Source organism: Amphiprion ocellaris, chromosome 14 (genome assembly GCF_022539595.1).
Source record: "Amphiprion ocellaris isolate individual 3 ecotype Okinawa chromosome 14, ASM2253959v1, whole genome shotgun sequence".
Taxonomy (NCBI): domain Eukaryota; kingdom Metazoa; phylum Chordata; class Actinopteri; family Pomacentridae; genus Amphiprion; species Amphiprion ocellaris.
Window position 1 is genome coordinate 14,509,474 of NC_072779.1, and position 21,186 is coordinate 14,530,659.

Below are 21,186 nucleotides of genomic sequence, written 5' to 3' on the forward strand. Positions count from 1 at the left end.
GCTGACTTTGGATGCTTTTGTGTTTCTGTGTCAAAACTGTAGGTTGAATGTGTTTTCCTCCTGCCTGGACACCATGAGCACAATCTCGCCAACAGACTTTGACAGCTTGGAGATCCAGCAGCAGTATAATGACATCAACAACCGCTGGGACCTGGCAGCAGAGACTGACTGGGATAATGAGAACAGTTCAGCACGCCTCTTTGAACGCTCACGCATTAAGGCTCTTGCAGGTATGTTACACTTCAGGCTTCATCGGTGTACATGGTTACATTCTGTCAGCATTTGGAATACAAATAAAATAGCAAAGAATAATGACTTCACTCAAAAGTGCCATTGAATGATTACTCTGACAAAGTAAAGAAAGCCAAGACACTGCAGTCTTTCACAGTAAATGACCAGTAATGTTTTTAATCTCTCACGTTGGTTTCTATCAAAATAATCTTTATAGCTACATGATGGAAGGACATGTTCAGTGACGTTAAAGTTCGTCCAGCTGCTGGAAACAGCTTCTCACCTGGAACAAATTTTCAGAAGTACTGTCACTGCAACTTTATCAGTCCAGGAAATCTGTCAGTATTTACTGCCAGCTCTAAAATGTATTTATGCACTGAGCAGAGCGTCACTGATATACTTTATCACTTGCATGTAATCAGAGTCCTGCTGTTCCTGAACTTTAACAACATTATTTGCTACAGCGGGTCTTTGCTGACAGGCACTCGACTCCTGGCCTGTTTTAGCGTATAAAAGTCCTAGTTTAGCTGGTCATGAACCTCCAGCAACTAGCCAAACTGGACAGCTGCCAGACACCTTTTTACCACTTACTGATTTATACATGCATACACCTATATACAAACATCTGGTTCTGTCTGAAACATTATTCTTTTGGCTCATATAGGTCACACTTTAATTCACAGAATTATAACTCTGAAATTATACTGGGTACAGTTTATTAGTTACACTTGCATGAGCATGTTCAATCCAATACAAACCCTACCTTAATATTGTGTGCAAGGTGTTGATTAAGCTCTGTGGTCATTTTTGAGGCTGCAGTGAATGTGGTTGTGGTGGAGGGGATTATCTTAAAGGTGTTTGTAGTGCAACTTATTAAATGTCAATAGTTGGGTAATAGTAGTAAGAATATGTGTGGCAGTTTCACAGCAAAGCAAACTGCAAATGAGAAGAGAAAAACAATCTTATTTTCCAATCATGACTTGATGGAAAAATTGCACTGCTTGCTCTATAAAATCACGCTGAGCAGAACGGTGTGATGGAATTATGTTGCGATCAAATTGTAGTCACAAGACTTAAAAAGTACTCTCTTATATGCAAGCAAAAGAGACATCAAGCAAAAATCAGTAATGTGGTTGTACTCCATTAAATATCATTATTAGAACATACTGCTTAGTCTTACATCAAACATAATGGTACTACATAGTTTTAGAAGACCTAATTAGAAGTGCTTTGATTGAAATCTTTGAAATTGTTCTTAAAATTTTGTAGATCAGATGCTAAAGTGATGTATGTCAGTGCTTTAAAGGTAATCGACAAGATGCAGTATTTATATACCGATACCCTCCTTTGTTGAGCTTTTGCTGACAGCCAGTTAGGGACCTCGAGGAATTCTTCTGTTACTATTTTTTCTGTGACATTTTTAAGACTTCCTTTTTGCCCTCAACATGTACAAACATGACAGACTTTGACAGCAAAATTCTTGGACGCTTGACAGATTTCTGCATTCTGTCTATTTCTGTGGTGAGGTAGTCAGGAGATGCTGTCCACTGTGGCAAGACAACATAAACCATGAGTGGCATTAAGGATAAGGAACAACGTGCAACACAACTTGTAAAATGACACTCAAACAGAACAGTTGGGGTTGTGAAATCTTTAGTCCGAGAGTATACTTAAAGCCATTTTTCAATATTTATCAGAAATAACGGCATCTTATTTCATGGCCAATGTGGCAACAGATTTCAAAATAACACTTTTAAATATGCAACAAGAGTTGAGGAACAGATGACAGCTTAGACAAAATCAAAGACTAACAGCAATGTGCAAAATCTAATTAGCTTCTGTAGACTGGGGAACAGATTGGATTCTTTTCTGTCCCAAAAGGCACAATTCTCTCTTTTTAGGGCAAGACAGAAATACTTTCAAAAAGAGGACAAAGCCAGCCAGCTGTATAGTCAGTTCACCAAAGAGCAACTTTAGCCAGGTTATTCTTTTTTCTGGATAAGTATTTCTTTTTTTGCCAGAGCTCTCTGCATTTAAATCCATGTTATGCCCAGATGGTGGCCTTACTACAACCTTACTGAAGAGACCACATTTTTTTTTGATACAGTGCTAATGTTACTTTGATGACAGCTTTATTTCATAAGATGCTTGTCTACCTTTGACACTCTTGACATCCTTCCAAGGAGTGCAGATGCACGCCTGCTTGGCTTTGTTGGAAAGCTCCAAAGAAGGCGACCCAGGTTAAAATCTTTATCCACATCCAGTGTGTATGTGTATTTGTTTAACTACCCCGTTGAAGGCCTGGTTGCACACTGTGCAGATAAAAACTGTAATGTTGATCGTCAAAACAAGTTGCAGTGTCATAAAGAACCCAGCAGAGGGGAGCAACAGGCAGGCCCCAAGACACACATAGGGACACATGTAGAAACACACACATTTGGAGCAGAAACCACATACTCAGATGATCTTTCAGCACTGCTGCAGTCAAAGTATTTCTGAAAGATAAACCTCATTTCACTTACAAATTAGGCCCAACACATTTCCTCATGCCAACAGAAAACACACTTTAGGTGTGGCTGTTTTCTGACTGTGTACACATTGTACTTTATTTAAAGAGATTTTTTACCGTCATGTAATTGTGTTATGTTATACTATGTTGTAGTGTGTGCTGTAATATCTTTTGCATAAGTGTGACAAGAGTAGATAGGGTGTGTGTGTGTGTGTACGTGTGTGCACTCTTGTGTGAATGCCAGTGATACCATCTCAGTTTAACAAGTGCGGACATGATGTGCACATTCTTCGACGTGCTATAGCAGCTATTTCCCCCCAGGCTTAACTCCTGCCCACCTTTTACAATGTATCCCCAAATGACAAGACCTGCTGCATTCTGTTAGGTGCTGCTGACTTACACTTCTCACTTACAGTCTTTCTCAATCAATCTCTCTCTCTGCTTTTGTCTGTGTAATTCGATTACCTAATTCTCTACTTCACACCTCTTCTGCATCTTCCAGTGTGTTGGAATCAGCAGTGGGTGCCACTTGTTTCAAACCAGAGAGCCTCCCCTGAGTTAAGATCATAATAATTTGCCTAGATAACCACTTATCTGCTGTCCTATACTGTGTGGGTAGCAAGGCAAGCTGTGCATATTTGCATTTTTTAAGCAACGCCCCACACTCTAACAGTTACATGTATTTACTTGTGAAAGCTTCGACAGTTGGAGACAGCAAGGCTTTTTAAAAGTATCCATGCTTTCTTTTAACAGTTATTTTTCACAATATATTCACATTGTTATCATAGACATCACAAGCCATTTAAATCTGGAATAAATTCAGACCATGCAGTCATATTTCATGTATATATAATGAACTATGAAATGACATAAAAGCTTGAGGACTTGAGCGAATGTGTAATATAAAATATTATGCTAATTTACTCATGCATTTGGCCACATTTGCAGACACTGGGACTAAGTTGACTGACGGTGGCACTCTCATGAGAGTTGAACCTTACTTGCTCCAGGGGGATTTCCCCTTAGATCAGATATTTACTGCCAGTGTTTGGATTTTGGTCTAGCCTCCCCTGGGTCCTTAAAAGGGGTTGGGCTGTGAGATGGATAAAATTTATCTGCTGAGCAATAGGTCTTTCCTTTTTTTCCCCCTTCTGATAGTGCTTACTCCCTTCGCAGCTTCTATCTTTTCCTCTTTTTTTGTCTGGGTTCATTTACTACACCAGGCCATCATTAATAATCATTAATTCCACTGTGGTCAATGCAGGAGTTTCTCCCACATTTCCTTTTGACAGATTTCTCTCTGTTTGTGTACATATTACACAAGATTAATAAAGTAGCTGTTTAGTATGTTTACTGAATAATACACCCTATTGATGGCAGGCATAGGGAGGAAACGTCCTTAACATGATGTGTTAAGAAGGTTATGTCAGACATGCAGTCTCACTATCACATCTGTGTCTCATGTTAAACAGGATTGCCATGTTTGATGTATCCCCAATGGGATCCTAAATAGGCCTCACTGTGGTTTACTAGTTTTGCCACTGCATGTGACCATAGTATATCATCTGTTCCTCAGAAGGGAGTGTGTCTGCTTTGGATCTCATTAGGCAAGTCCTCCTCTATAAACACCCAGTCGCAGAAAGCCTGGGGCATTTAGTCCTCCAATGAGACCCATCCAGATGCTGCCAGCTCATCAGGACAAACAAAAAATAATGAGACCTTTATGCCACTGCCCCCTGACCAGACCAAAAAGCCATCCTCTCAGAAGAAAGGCTATGACCTTAGTACTCACTGTGTTTATAGTCTTGTGTAATTCTTGCTCAGGCATTTATTGAATCTGTAACTTTGCCTTGTAGTTACATTTTTCAGGGTGTTAATTTAGCTGCAAGAAATAATAAATGTTTCATTCAGTGTTAGTTACATTTAAATTTTTTTTAGACTTAATACACTGATTTTGTCAAAAATAATTTTAGTATGCTTTACATAAATGTGAAATATTAATGATTTCTTATTAATATTTGGAACATAGTACATAAACTTGCTTGAGAATCTTAAGTATGCACTAAAAGGCTATAATTACTGTTGTGATGAAATGGTGTGCCTTTGTTCATTGATTTAGTAAAAACACTTATTTTGCAACTTCTCTGCACTTTTTCTTCTCGTGTTTGCAAACAGTTTCTTAACCTGACAGAGAAAATACCATAATGACATGAACAAGAAGAAATACAGTTTCCTTAACATCATCATTTACACACTTGTTCCTAATCTAGTGCGACATAAAACGTGTTAAAACAATATAGTCCTATAATTGTTTTAGACAGATAATCACTCACTTCCACCCCCACCCCTGCCTCACCATCTGCTGATAAACACACACAAACACACACACACACAAGTTGACAATTTAAAATCTTGTTCAGGCAGGAAAGTGCTTGTTGTGTATCTGAGACTTTCTCAACAACTTCCTTCCTGTCTTAACGCCTTACTGTGAGGCAGCCCCCATGTGCAGAACCGGGGAGATCAAATGCTGTCTTAGAGAGTGATAGAAATAAGAAGAAACCACGCAGGGATAAGACCGTGCAATCTAATGGGGACTTTCGTGATGCACCTTCTTGACAGGCCACACCCCAGTGCTCCCTGGAATTAAGGTGGAGTTAGATAATCCACCTCAAGCTACACTGAGCAAAAGACTGTAATGGTTTAGTCCACCTCTACACCTCCTCCCTCCTCCTAGCCTTCTGCCATGTTCTTCCTTTGTGCTCCTCCCTCAAACACACCTTATGCAAATGACACAATTTTCAGACTGCACAGCAGGCTTTGTTTACACAGCTATCCAACCGTGGCCGGTTAGCTTGCTCTGCTGTGCTCTGCTCCAGCAAATGCCTGTTCACAGTTTGGAGGGAAGGAATACACAGGGTTTCTTCGCCAGAACCACGAGGGAGTACAACCAAAGGTTTTTTTTACTTTGCTCAGAGGCCACCGGTGTGGTAAAATAAATGAAACAAGAGAACATTTTGTTCTGCAGTTCTGTCTGAAATGATTCTTTGAAAAACCCTCCACTTTTGCACTCATTGCTGTGTTTTCATTGGACAAGGTGGGACATACTTTAGATGAAGAAAGGAACAGGCGGCAATATTTTCAAGCTTGTGTTGTGCCTTATTAAGGCACAGCAGGGAATCTAAGAGAGGGATAAAGCAAGGCATTTCGGATATATAAAACTTTTTCTCTGGAAAACCCTCTGAAGGATCTGGTACATTTTTTAGGGTTGCCCCTTCTGTGCTATGTAGGAAAACTCCCATTCATTCTGTGTCTGAGGAATATTTAGCAGAGATCGAGAAAACCAACCATGGAGTTTGACCACAGGGACAGAGAGCCCTGCTTGTCCCCAGCAGCATTTGTGAATCAGGTGCAATACTCTAACATCCTGGAAGGACGATTTAAACAGCTTCAAGGTAAGAGTCATGCTGGTCTGTCAGTTTGGTTGAAAAGGAAGATTTGTTCTAATTAATAAAGTGTAATATATGTTTACCCGCTGGTTTCTTTATCTTACCTGAGCCAGTATATTTCAGTGGTTGACGTCACAGGTAGAGTCTCAAGTCCTTTGGCGTGTGACTTATAAAAACAGTTGGTAATGTTAAAAAATTACTGACAAGCCGGTTCTAGAGTCAGCACTGTTACTTTCTGGCACATGTCCCGTCGATTAATTCAAACAGGAAATACTAAGTAGAATGGGACTATTTGGCTAGTGCTAGTCCTACAGCAGGTGCTTTGTGTTATAAATGAGTCCCCAAATAGTTCAGCATGTGGGAGGTTGTAGAAACTTCTCTCACAGTTATGTACTATTTAAGCGCTGTACGTGGATATGAGGATAGCTGTAGTAGACGCACAGTAGGCTTCAGCTGAGATCTAAAGCAGGCAGTCTGGCACCTGATCACTGGGCCACCTGTCCTTTCTTATCTTATTACAATGCACAGCTCTGTCTCTGGCCAAAGCCTGTGAGGTCTGTAAGGTCTAGCACACAAAAATCACAGAGGTCATTGGTTGTGAAATAGGAAATGATATGGTAACTGGAAAAAATCTTAGGCTAACACTTATGAGATTTGTTTTAAAGGAAACCGACAACTCAAAACTTGATTACTTTTAAAATAGCAGTGAACATGACTAATACCACTCTCATCTTTTGTGGTGTGCCTTATTTTTTTTGCTCTACGGAGGTTTTTGTTTGATCACTATGCATATTGTTTGTAGATTTCTTGTATTATTACGTGGAATGTTCTATTGAACTTTAAAGCCTGGAGTCACTGGCCACAATGTATTCAGTAAAGTATCTGCAGTTACTGAGGGTGTACGTGCAGTAGTGTATGAAACTGAAATGTCAGTCAGTAGTGTGCATGAAGATCACAGTCTTTTGCTAGCTTCCGGTCCCTCCCTGGTTACCATCTGGAAATAGAGAGAGCTGTCTTTGAGTTCGCTTGAGGGGCAGGTCTACTTTCTAAGCATGTTTGACATTCTTGCAGCAGACCAACAATATTTCACATCTCTTATTAAGCAATATCTCGATTGCCACAAGAGTGGTCTGCAGAAAGAATGTATGTGGCTGTGAAGTGATGTCTGAAGAACAAAAATGTCTTCACCTCCACAGTGTCTGCACTAATGCTCTTGACAGGAGATAAGATCCACAGAAAAGATATTGGTTTCTTCAAATAATGTACAAGATTTACAGCATTGTCAGAGTCAGTCATGCAACATCACACTCAAAGAAGCTAAGGGTACATACCTACATGTCTTTCTCAACTCGTCAGGCAAGAAAACCTTTAACGAACTGTGTAATTTTAGGAGTCAGCGATCAGTCACCAAATTAGTACTGACGGCATTTTTTCGCACATCCCATAGCAACAATATTGTGACATGAGGTAATTTCTGACTGGACTGGGCTAAACTCTTAAGCAAAATTAATAACAAATACATGTAGTATGCTTATATTATACCCCTTTGGTACTAGTTGGTAGTAGTCACGTCTGTGCATGGATATGTTCTGGATAAAATTTGCTGTAAACATACTCAAACATGCATATTCCGAGACGCACAAACACATTTTGGTAACACCCACTTGTATTTCCAGTTTGACTACCCCTTGTGGCTCATTCTTTGTGTCACTCCCTCCTTGTGTTAAATCATGATGTCTGCTGGAACGATGAAGTAGTATTCAAAACTGCCTTTGTGGTAGTTCCCGCTACAGTGTGTGTCTCCAGGACTACATTTTGACATGATGACACATGCACACAGACAGACAGACTCGCGAGGTGAAAACAATACCTGCCATGCCGTAGCGGCTGGTAATATGTATTCTTAGTGACTAGAAATAGGCAGTTTTTCGTGCCGAGTACTAGTCTAACATTAAAACACTGAACACACCTAGCATTTTTCCACTGTTAAGTGATATCTAACTGGTAGATTAAACTGAATGACTAGATTATTATGGCCAAGGGAGAAGTTTAATATAATACTGGGCCTTAAGGGTTGTGTCTACTGACAGATGGAAGGAGGGTTCCTTTTTTTAAAATAGCTTTTTTTGGCCTACCCTGACACTTTCATGTTTTCTTGTTGCTCAAATCACAATATGCACATGATGTTATGTGGTATTACTGTGCCCCTTGTGTGTAAAATGCAATACAGAAATTCCATGTGAAAGTTCATATTGCCTTATACATCAGTTCCAGATCTTGGCGCCAAGAAAAATATCTTGTAGCTTTAGTTTATAATCTGATTCATAGACAAACACAATATATGCCAGACTATAGGGTCCTGGTCCAAAGGGTCACTGTCCTAACTGCAGGTCAGCTGCTGTGGACTTTAGCTGGACTGTCACTCTGCAAGCTTTAGCAACAGGGCTTTATTCAAACAGACAGTACTTTGACACAACAAGAAAAGTTTGTTTCCCTTCAAGGCATTTAAACATACAAACACTCAAAAAGTGAAAAGATTTCCAAAGAAAATTCCCAGCTTATCTATTTTTTTTGTTGTTGTTGTTGTTCTGAACTGGTCTAGAGTCTAGTTTTGTGCTGTCAGTCTACAGCTGCTTTTTTACAGGTAATTTCGTTCTAACATTTTGATCTGTAAAGTCAAATCTCAATAAGAAGTAACCGAGGCTAGAGTGTTTTTTTTCGTCCAGTATCGTCCTGACTATCTTGGTCAGAGGCATTTTTGTTCTTATATTTTATTAAAGGGTTTGAATTGATATGAAAGATATCAATGTTGCATTTTGGTCAAGTTTCAAATCTAGCAGGACACTTTGAATAGATAGTTGTAATTTAATATTTCTAAAACTCTTAGTGAAAGCTTTGACTCTGGTGGCCTCCAGCTGTAACTCAGAGTCACATTACCTTGGAGAGGGTTCACCATACGTACACACACACACAAAATGGCTTTTTTGTTTGTACAGTTTTGCTAATATTGACAGCTTCCTTGTGGGAAGGGTAACAAGAAAGTGCAGTTTTGGAGACTTCAGGGCATTTATTGTCTTATTTACTTTTCACACCCTTTTTGTGTCCAGATGTTATTGCTAAGTTGTTGCTTGTTTCTGTCTCCTCTTTTGTGAGATTGGCCTTGGCCAGTCCCCTCCTCCCCTATCTTCCCCATTATCAGCCACAGCTGCAGATGGCACAGGGAAATGTGACTGAAGGAGAAGTTCAATGCTTTAAGAAAAGGGTGAAAGGACAGTAATGCAAGAGAGGCCTCTATCTTACTCACCCTGTCACTTTGTGTCATTGCAGTAATCCTGTTAAAGTGAGGCAAGTTTCTATACTTGCAACCTCAACTGTTAAAAGTCATGCCACATGTGGCAAGGCAGCGGTTTTACCACAACACTACAGTCAAAGTCAGAAGCAAAGGAAGGGAAGTTCCGTTTTTATGAGGAGAAAATGTCACAGCGTGTGCATCTGCATGGCACTTTACTCACTTTGTTTTGCACACGTGTAAGTGTTACCTCTTAGTTCACAGTTGTTCTATTTCCCACAGAAATATGCAAACTAAGAGTGAATAATTTGAACAGTGGCTGTAAACTTTACAATATCTTGTACTATAACGATTGCTAACATTGAAATTGTAGTGGATATTTTACAATTTGTTTGAAAATATGAAAAAGATGCAATTTGGAAAAACTGCAGAAATGACTTGTGTAGAAACACCTTTGACCCACAGTGGAAAATTATTAATTACTGTTTTCTTGGTCAGGTCTAGGCAGCTACCAAGGGAGGGAAAATGATTTGGAGTCTATCCATCCATTGTACAGTGTTGATTTCTTGTTTAGTAGCAATATGTAGCTGCAAGTAACTACTGTGTACATCATGCATCAGTTTAACCCCTGTGGCTGAAACATTATTTACAAATACTCTTTCTCCTACAACTTCTCTGGAAGGGTTTGCCTCCATTGTTTGCATTGCTTATGGCACACCACACCATAGTCATAGTTGACTCTCAGCTCAAACCACCCACTTTTGTCAGGAAAGAATGGTAACCACCAACCACAAAGCTTACAAACTGCTTTTGACTGTTTGAGTATTTTTTCTCTCACTACTGAATGTGACAAGTACTTCATGGTATCCCTTTGATGGTTGCCTCGGATCTATTCTGCAATCTCATACAGACAGAAAAACAGTTCAAGACTGATGACTGTGGATTCTTGAGCCTCAGGGTGCTTCCACGTTAGGTACAGATGATCTGTACCGCGCCTCAGTAAGACTCTCATTATTGTGTATTTTGCCCTCTAGACCTTTTTATTTGAGTAATTTATTGGCAAACCTGCTTTAGAGGTTTGCATTTATGTTCCGTACACGAACAGTAAAGTATTCATTTGTGTTAAAACCTGCAGATATATAGTCATGCAGAAAAGAATGGGAGATGTCTTGTCTTCTTAATGTGCTGGATGGATTCAGTCCAAAGTTTTCAGGTTATATAATAATTCAGAATTATATATAATATATATTGACCATAGCAGTTAAGTGTCAAACAAAAATGTCCATATATAGATAAATGCAAGCATACTGTATGCATATGCAAATACACATGCTCCCCTTCTGCAAACTGTTTCTCAAAGCAAATCTTAAACTGAGTTTAACGCTATGACTGCTCCAAATTTACTATATATATATATATATATATATATATATGTATATATATATATATATATATATATATATATATATATATATATATATATACACACACACACACACACTACCGTTCTTAAGTTTGGTGTCGCCCAGACAATTTCATGTTTTCCATGAATACTCACACTTTTATTCATGTGCTAACATAACTGCATAAGGGTTTTCTAATCATCAATTAGCCTTTCAACACCATTAACTAACACAATGTAGCATTAGAACACAGGAGTGATGGTTGCTGGAAATGGGCCTCTGTGCCTCTATGTAGATATTCCATTAAAAATCAGCCATTTCCAGCTAGAATAGTCATTTATCTCATTAACAATGTCTATACTGGATTTCTGATTAAATTAATGTCACCTTCATTGAAAAAAAAAGCTTTTCTTTCAAAAATAAGGACATTTCTAAGTGACCCCAAACTTACCCTTTGGTGATAATCTTGTGTGAGGACTGTCCAAGAGAAGGTCATTAAAACAGATTGATGGAGGTAGTTTACTCCTTCTTTTGAAGAAGGGCTGACCAAAGGCACTCGTTACCCAAGTTCAAGTTTGATGATGGACAGTCTGCATAGAGTTTATAGTATCAACGGCACTTTAGCTCAGCTAGGAGGGCGACTAGTGACGGCTGTGGTGGAAGACATGACTTCGACAGAACATGAAACAAGATGAAATTGTTAGCAGCATTCAGTGAGTACTAGCCAGTGCTGAGGTCAGAAGTTTTGCTTTAGGTTTCTGCTATCTCTTCTGAAAGCTTTGTACATATTTGGGAATAAATTCTAAAACAATAGCCCAGTGTGTTTGGCAGTAAAAGATAAGGCAAATGAAAACAGGACAAAACCTGCTATTTGCCTGCTGTTGCTATTGTGTGAAGTGCTTGCTATGGTGAGTTATTTATGGACAGTAATTCCTTGTCCGCTGTGCAAAAATGATGCCACTGAGAGTCCAAAGTGCAGTGTCATGCAACACAGTGGAGGGATGCAGAATTCATTGAGAAGACGGCGAGCAACGAAAGCAAACCAGCCATTAATAGAGCGAATTAAAAGGACGTTTCTGTCTGTCCATCTCTATTTACTCCTTATCGATGCTTATCTGTGTCTCTGATGTGCAAACAGACAAGATTTGATCAGTGACGGGGCAGGTCAGTGGGAAAGGAACAGTGCAGACATCTTGTACTGTGTGTTCTGTTGTGTATACAGTAACACACACCAAACATTTCTGTCAGTGAGATGAGCTTTGGCAGGCAAATGAAGTTTCAAATAATTGTAAAGACTAAACACTGCTGTCAAAGTCTTCATTGATTAGTGATAATCAATCATTTTTGGAGTTGTTGACTGACTTTATTTTGAGTCCTGGCTTCTATTCAACTTGAGTCAGGGTCAGATATTTTTAGCACTTTGTAAATTTGTGCAGTAGTAAGCGGTTAGAGGCTGACCACGATGACTGGTCGGCAGTGACCATTTGCTATGCATGCTAGCAGCTAAAAAACAAAGTCATAATGACAAATGCTGGCTGGCGTATTATGGGCACAGTCCTTTTTTACATTAGTTACACTGTATGTTAGCAGGGGAATTTTCACCCAGACAGGATTCTACCTCATTTACATTGCTTGCAGGTAGTAAATGAAGCTCTTTAGGTTTTTTTAAGGTCAATTGCATTATGGTAAGACATTTTTGACAGTACAGGGTTCAAATGTGTTTGTAGATTTAGAATATATACCCACCAAAACAGCACTGCATTTTTCGATGCAGCAGACTATACAGGCAATAAATGAAAAAAACAACACATTTGCATGTCATACATAATTGTGAGAGATGTTTTTTCAGTTATTCAATTTACAAAACCTCGATTTAACAGTGACTACAAAACTCAGGCAAGACTAGACAAGCACATTGTATTCCGGTACATGAAATAAGGTAAAACATTAATTTCTCGTATCAGTGTCAAGTGACTAGGTACCCACAAATACCAGCTAAACATTAAATGAACTCAGTGGTACAGCTGATAAAAACTTAGTCTTTGTCTTAAATTGCACATACAGTATGTTGTTCTGAAGCATAGATATGATGTGGTTTTCCTTCACAGAGGTCTGTGAGCCTTGGCCCACTTACGCCATGTTAGTGTTGTATCTGTCTCTGTGTTTCCACCAAACATGATCCTAGCCACTATGAGCCTCACAGACAGGATTAAGTCTGGCGGCATATTTGCTCAGATTACCTTCTGATAATCATCATTATCAACAGTGCACAAGTTTGTTTGACAGTGAAACAGAAAAGCAGCAGCGAGTTAAACCCCAGTGTCTTCGAATGCAAAGAGGGCACTGGCTGAGACAGGCCCTCATTCTACTCCCTCACTCTGACATATACTTACAGCTTACTACCAGACACAGACATGTTCAAAGTGACTGGACATGCCCAAATATGCTTTTGAAATGTTTAGTGATTCTTCTAACCACTAGTTTTGATCTGCCATTAGTAAACAATGGAGAAAAACATGGCATTTAGAATTTTAATCGCTTGTTTTTCTAGCCTGCACACAAGGAGGCTCAGAAGGAGAGACAGAGGTCCAGGATAGTCAGGGAAGTTTTAAAACTGGTTTTAATAACCGTTTGTTTCTGTGAAACTTAAACACAAATACATTTTACTCCTGTAGCAGAGAGATTTTAATGTACATACTGTGAAGTAATTTAATGGTAGGGAGTCCCTTTTAGTATAGGTATTTAATTCCATCCATCCATCATCTATATATCGCTTAATCCTCATTAGGGTCACGGGGAGGCTGGAGTCTATCCCAGCTGACTTAAGGCGAAGGCAGGGGACACCCTGGACAGGTCACCAGTCTATCAGAGGGCTGCACAGAGACACAAACAAGCACACTCACATTCACTCCTACGGGAGTTACCAACTAACCTGAGCATGTTTTTGGACTGTGGGAGGAAGCTGGAGAACCCGGAGAAGACCCATGCATGCTGCAAGGCGAAAGTGCTAACCACCAAGCCACTGTGCAGCTCCATGTATTTCATTGTAGAAAAAAATATTTTTCAGCAGTAGATTGTTGTTTCAAGGCTAGTGAAAAAAGCCATATTTTATCAAAAAAGCAAAGTTTATGCAAGACTTAGCAAGACTAACTATTAATTAGTAGACTTTGCTTCCAAATCCCAAATTTTCCCACTCTTCTCTCTTGTCTTCTGTTGTGTAATTGTGTAGCAATGTTGGCAGGCTCTGCAAGTATTTTGCATGACGTGAGACATCTGGCACCAGAGAAGGCATAGTTCAGGTTTCCTTTGTCTTTTCTCACCTTCATCCTTCAGTGTACACTTTGTTAAAAGTATACAGTACATTACTAAGCATCCTGTTTTAGAGGCCTAGGATTTGTACAGGTTAGTGCAACGTAATATACCTTTTAGATGTGGACGTAGAGACATTAGAGTTGACATAGCCTCTTATGCACAACACAGTCCACAAATGTCACATTGTTACAGAAAACAGCTGCAGCAGGTTTGCCCTTATCTGCCAGAGCCGCAGCTGATGACAAGTTTGTGTTTGCGTGGTATAAATGAGCAAACACAGCAGACTGATGTCTGTTTTCGTCTGTCTTGTGTCTTGTTCAGTAGCCTTGTTATTAGGAGTGCAGCAACAGCAAGGTAGCAGTATTTGTTCTATAGGACCCCTGCCCACTGCCCCACTTCCTTCTCCTCAGTGCTGGGTGCTGTCACGACATGACCAAGCCTCACAAGGAATGTAAGCTCCTCCGCAGTACTCCACCTGCCACAGCAATTCACCCCTCCTGGCTCATTGAACCGCTTAAAACTGATTAATAGTCCTTTGATAATTGAATATTCTGTGAGTTATAGGTAGAAAGACTCTGGGTTAGTCAGAGTTTGTTTTTGAAAGGTGGAATGGAAATACCTGAAACTCAAACTACAACCTCAAACCACCAGCACATTATTTGTAGTATGTAGAGAACCATCATGGACTAATCAAGGACGTTTGACTGAATAGCTGTTTGACTGCAATGCTGTAATTTTCCATTTTGTTAAAAATATCCTTGAGTTTAGGTAAACCCGGAAAAAGCACACATATCCAGGAGACAAGAGAGCTAATAGCTACGATAGCAGCAGCCTTCCAAACGTGCCTGTAGGCAAGACTATAATCAGCTCTGTCACCTGCTTTCAGTTAACATTTCTCTATATAGCCATGCAATATTTTGTCTTTAGAAGTTACAGTTCTGTCATGAAAACTTATAAAATATACAGACAAATGTATTAAAAAACAATAACTGAAATCTCTCATAGACAAAAGTATTCAAACCCTTGAACCGCTGCTTTGTAGAAGTCCCACTGGCAGCAATTGCAATTCTAATCTCCCTGAGTAAGTCTCCACAGGCTTTGCAAACCTGTATTTGGGCAGTTGTCCCATTCTTCCTGGCACATCCTGCCAGGTTTCATGTTTGGATAGAAGGCCTCTGTGAGCTGCCGTCTTTAGGTCTCTCCACAGATATATGGAGTTTAAGTTTGGGCTTTGACTGGGGCACTCTGTAACAGTCAGAAGTCTCTCCAGTGTTGTCTGGCCTCTGTTCTTTGGTTCACTGTTGTGCTGACAGGCGAACTGTTGCCCTTGTCTCAGGTCGCTGCACTCTGGAGAAAGTTTTCTTTAAGGACCCTCTGTATCCGGCTCCATTCATTCTCTGTTTAATCCTGTCTCCCATTCCCTGCCACTGAGAAGAAACCCCATAGCATGATGTTGTGCCTGTGCCTTTTTTATTTCTTGATTTTTTTTTTTTGTGCTTTTAAGCCTTTGTTATAATTTGAAAATGGAGAGCAACAGGAAACATGGGGAGAAGAGTGGGGGAAGGACATGCAAACCCATGACCGCTGCTTTGAGGACTACATCCCCTGTTCGTGGGTCGCCCACTCAACCAGTTGAGCTATCTGGGCGCCGTGCCTCTCTTAACTATGTCCAGTCCCTTGAGTTTAAGCTCCCGTCAGGTTCTCGATGCATCACAAGGATTATTACTGACAGGATGCAGCTGACCATAATTTGAGGTGCCACAACAAAGGTTCTGAATGCTTTTGTAGATGGGAATTTTCAGTTTTTAATTTCAGTACATTTTTCTAATCTGTTCCCTTAATTCTGGGTTAGTTCATGAAGAATATTTTAAACAATATTTAAAACTGTGTAACAAGTGAAGGTTAATACTTTCTGCAGTAAGTGTGTAACTGTTTTAAATCTGGACTTTTGGATACACAAATATATTAGTAGCTGAGGTCAGAAAATGTGTTGGTTCTTGTTTGTGTCCTTTTACACCTATTAACTGTAACCTCTTTGTGTGTTTGTCTGCATAGTTACCATAGTCAGATGGTAATCTTTCTAAGACCAACGTATCCATTTCATTGTACTGTGTTTGACACAGCATACTGTAGGTTTATCTACCATTGAACTCTTTGTCTGTAAAGCATTTGCCCTCCTCAGTTGTTACCAAACCATCCAGCAGTAAAAGAAAGAGGTAGGACAGGGTGACACATAATCAGTCATGCATCTTTGCTGTTTTGTATAAGATACAAATCTTAGAATTTGTTGTTTGAAATGTTTCATTGCAACTTACTGCTGTATTTTACAAGAATGCATGTAAGTGGGTGGCAGGAGAAAATGCAGCTGTGCGTTGGGAAATGGACCTTAAAGATCCAGTGAAAACAACACATTTTTACTATGTTTTTCTCCAGGTAATGATCTTCCTCTCTTCTCCCACCACTTCCTTGAGTCATTGTGCTGCCGTCAGCTGTGGTGCAGAAAAACTATAGGGATAAAAAAACAATGAAAAATATTCTACTATCGTGTTTTCTATTGTTGGCTAGTTCACTTTGGCAGGCTGTGCTCTTAAGAGAAAGGCGAAGGAAGATGTTTTTTTGGCAGAGTGACTGTCCCTGGAAGTTGTGCAACGGCCACACAAGGCTGAAATGTGAATTTTATTAAGGAAAATGTGGAACTTGCCTTCTGTGTTTATCTATATTACACTACTCTGATGTTCACTGCATGCATATGGATGCTTGTGAGTGTGACGGTGGAACATTAACAAACAGTATGCAAACCCACTCATTAAAAATAACTGGGCTGCTAGAGGTCAAAAACTCCACAGGGCGCTTCCAGCAAATATAAAGTAAAATACAGAGGTCACAGCCATAGGGGACTGGGTCTCATTTTTTAATCAGATTAAAACCAGCTGTGACAGACTTAACTTTGTATAAAAAAAAATAGAAGCGCATTGTTTTCAATTGAAAGCATTTTGCTAAAGCACTACATTACAAGAAACGCTCTGTATTATTGTACTGTATATTTTTAAAAGTGACTTGTCTAGAGTATAGATACAGAAGAAGCACATTCAGCTTACAACCCATCAAACCTTATGTCCTGTGGTGTTACTCCACCCTAGAAGACTTGTGTGAGATTTCAAAATCTTTGCTTTTTTTTAGCGGACAGTTGATAGTGGTTGATTACACAACAGGCTGTATTTAAACACCTGACGTTGCTCACTGACTTTTGAAGTGGCAAAAAATGCAACTAACTAAACCCTTTAATAACTCAGGATTACTATACTACACTAATCTCTTTTTTGTATTATACTTTAACTAATGTTAATTACTGCTTTGCAAACACACAGTTTTGTGGGCATCTTGATTTTTTTCTAATTCAACAGAAACTTTCCTTAATGTACTGCCCTCTGATTTAATCTCAAGGATCTTTTTTAAATATGACTGTTTTAAGCTTGTTGACCTTCACAGTCTCCTAGTGTTACATGGAATGACTGGATATTTGGACTTGGCCTTGCATTTGAACAATATAGTTGCTTGCAATTGCAGGTCTTACCTTCTGCATAACAATTTTTGAAAAATTAACATGTCTATTTTAAAAATGTCAACTCATTAGGTGCAGCAGTAGAAGAGGTGCATTCATTCAAGCCAACCATGAGGTCTTACCTTTTACATTAGCAAAACCAAGATCTTTAGAAAACTTCATTACTTTTTGGAGGACTACTATGCTGTAAATAATAATTTAGTGAAACTTAATAGGGAGTGGGATCAACAACGGCAAAGGAGCGTTTCTATTCTAATTAGTCAATCTCGTCCAGGTTGATGTACCTGACTCCTTGACTCCTCAAGGCTAGTTTATTTCACATTAGTTGCATTTCTACCTACATACAATTTGGTTTTGTGATTAATGTTGTTACACCAAGCTGCTAATGAGTGTATTGTCCAAAGAAGGTGTGAGGCCATCATAGGGACACTTGTGTTATGAACACTTTTTAAAATATCCAGCTTTACTCAACATGTGGCTAATTATCATTTGGTTTGTTTAACGATGAATGTCAAAATGTAAAGCCTATGTTGTTTTTTTCAAGATTTATTTACTGTCATTATACTGTATTTCTTGCTGCTGCAGGTATTCCTTTATTTTGTTCAACTTATTAGCACAGAACTGCTGTTCTGAAGTATTTCATGCCTGCTTCAGAGTTGTACTTTGTAAACTTGTGGTAGGTGCAGTGCAGTAAGTACACTGCTAGAATAGTGTATTCAAAAGGCAGGGAGACCTTGTGTCCTAGAAAGGAGGTCACCTTGTTAGGTGGTGGAGCAGGATTAGCTTCTTACTCCCCCGGTCCATATGTCTGAGCTGCTGTTACAGCTTAATTTATTGTGATTCTTTTTTTAGTCCTGCTCTTATAAAGTAACAACTAAAATATTAACTCAATGTAATTGCTTTTTTGTACAATTTTGCATTGTCACTTTTCTCTTCTCAACCTGCGTCATTAGAATAATTAACAGTATACACATGAAGAGAGCCATCAGTAAACTTTGGTCTGGAGAGTGAAAACCTCTCACTAAGCTGTCAATGCAGTGATCCTGAAGACTTAATGGCATAGCTTATCTGTAAAATGAGCTGCAGAAGGCAAAGGCTTTAGCTGTTATGATTTACTATCACTTGTCTGCACTAAGAAGTGATCAAAGTTATAAACCACGTTGGTATTCATTAGAACAAACTTGATTGCCTGTAAAAAAAAAAAAAAGAAAATTTCCCCAAAGAGTCACGATATTGAGGCGACTGGCCATTCAGTCAGCTGAGTCAATTGTAACATTGGTGTAATGTGACTTCACCCCCACCCCTCTTTTTCTTTGTCTTTTACAGATGAGCGTGAAGCGGTGCAGAAGAAAACCTTCACCAAATGGGTAAACTCTCACTTAGGCCGAGTGACCTGTCGCATTGGTGACTTGTACACTGACCTGCGGGATGGCCGCATGCTTATCCGCCTGCTGGAAGTGCTCTCAGGAGAACAGCTGGTCAGTACTGCAGAGAAGCCAACCCTTTCTGTCCCAACCCTGACCCTTAGCATGACCCCCACCAGGAACCACAAGGCAGGAGGAAAGGGAAATCACGCGTTTCATTTCTTGTTTCTTTTAGTGTGATTTACTTCTCCTCCTACTTCTACTTGTTTTTTCTTTTTTAAAGTCTTCTTTATGTACTTTGTGGTTACAGTATTCAACTATGTCAACTTTGGTGTTTTTCTTTCTCTTCTGCTTCCCATAGCCAAAACCAACAAAGGGCCGTATGCGCATCCACTGCCTGGAGAATGTTGATAAAGCCTTGCAGTTTCTCAAGGAACAAAAAGTCCATCTAGAAAACATGGGCTCACATGACATTGTGGACGGGAATCACCGTCTTACACTGGGTCTCATTTGGACCATCATTCTTCGCTTCCAGGTAGCTTATAAAGTGTTTGTGGTTTTCCCTCTCAGCCTAATTGCCATCTTACTTAACCTCTTTGAAAGAGCAAGTTTGGCTTTGGGACATCAGGTCTCTGCATGTAGCCAAGCCCATCCTCAGGCAAACACACAAAAAAAAACCTTAATGGAGGTTAATGCTACTGCAGTGTGATTGATAAGGGGATATTTCATGCAATTATTTTATTTAGGAACTTAGGAACTCTCATGACTTGTGATTTTTTTTTTGTTAACCTTTTGGTATTGTCTACATTAGATACCATAATAATAGTATCACAAGGTCTAATACTCTAAAATGTATGGAAACAGTTTTAATTGAATGAATGCTCCGCTGACAGATTCAGGACATCAGTGTGGAGACGGAGGACAACAAAGAGAAAAAATCAGCCAAAGATGCCCTGCTGCTTTGGTGCCAAATGAAAACTGCTGGGTGAGAAGGGGGCTGTGGAAGAGAGGTGGAGGGAGGGCTTGATGACACAGGATTAATACTGCTAATATGCTCAATATATCCGACCATTTACGTCTTTCATGTTTTTGCTGAATTAGCAAATTATTGATGAATCTTTCCTTTGTTGAGCTAATGATTAATGACTTGTAATCTGGCCTCTGCAGATACCCCAATGTCAACATCCACAACTTCACCACCAGCTGGAGAGATGGCCTGGCGTTCAATGCCATCGTGCACAAACACAGGTCATTGACTTCTTCGTGTACTTGATGTCACCTACTACAGTAAAACCAACTCCTCTTAGCGTATACTTGCTAGATAAAAATGTTTTAAACTGCTTCTTTTTCTCCCAAGTGAGGATTTTAGACTTTGTACAAATCAGTTGTCTAGTATTTTGATTTTGTCATTCTTTGCCTAATGATGAGCACCTGTCGCAGTACCATTACCCTTCTCTGGGGTGCTTTTATCTACTTTTCTATTTAGGTCTCCTCCTGCTCCTCCCATTCTTCAAGTCTGCAATATGGCTAAAAGGATGAAAATAAAATAGGGAGTAAGATGACCTAGATCACAGAAATAATAACCCACTTATTTTCTATGAAGAGGCATGCTTAGTAACTCAGTTGCACACCCTGCTGGTAAAATATTCGTCAGTAGCTTATGTTGAAATTAAGCTGTGAACTGAAGGCCAGAGCTGTAGCCTAAAATCCTGACTTTAATAGAACAGGGAACATTGTTTATTACCATGAATTTATAAAATGAGGGTGATACGTGATACATAAATGACAACATTGCTTTCATTGATGTTACTGACCCATGGGACAGTTCTGGAAACCATGATGCCATTTGCATTATCAGGCAAGCAATTACAATATGCAAATGAGTTCTTTCTCTTTTCATTGTGTCTGCAATGAAATTCATTGCATTTTATTAATTTAAACAAATATTTTGAGTGAAAGGTGTCATGACTCTGGATCTCAATAAAAGAATAAGAGAATTATTTTGTGAATAACAATTCAGGCTTATTGGTCAGAAAAGATTTAATGCTGAATTGGCCCCCCAAACCAATT

The 21,186-nt window shown here is 39.4% G+C and overlaps 1 protein-coding gene across 5 annotated transcripts in view; it reads left to right on the forward strand.

Moving 5' to 3' along the window:
- LOC111580634 (spectrin beta chain, non-erythrocytic 1) overlaps nucleotides 1-21,186 on the forward strand; it is a 55,802-nt gene that overhangs the window by 13,722 nt on the left and 20,894 nt on the right. For 3 of the 5 annotated variants that reach the window (XM_023288466.3, XM_023288467.3, XM_023288469.3), the window contains exons 2-6: nucleotides 43-230; nucleotides 19,079-19,230; nucleotides 19,478-19,651; nucleotides 20,010-20,101; nucleotides 20,284-20,364. In XM_023288466.3, coding sequence (XP_023144234.1) covers nucleotides 74-230; nucleotides 19,079-19,230; nucleotides 19,478-19,651; nucleotides 20,010-20,101; nucleotides 20,284-20,364 — 656 coding nt within the window. In that variant the 5' untranslated portion in view covers nucleotides 43-73. Of the gene's footprint in view, nucleotides 1-42; nucleotides 231-5,567; nucleotides 6,193-19,078; nucleotides 19,231-19,477; nucleotides 19,652-20,009; nucleotides 20,102-20,283; nucleotides 20,365-21,186 lie in introns of those variants that run through there. The other 2 variants (XM_023288468.3, XM_023288470.3) reach the window with 2 other exon arrangements.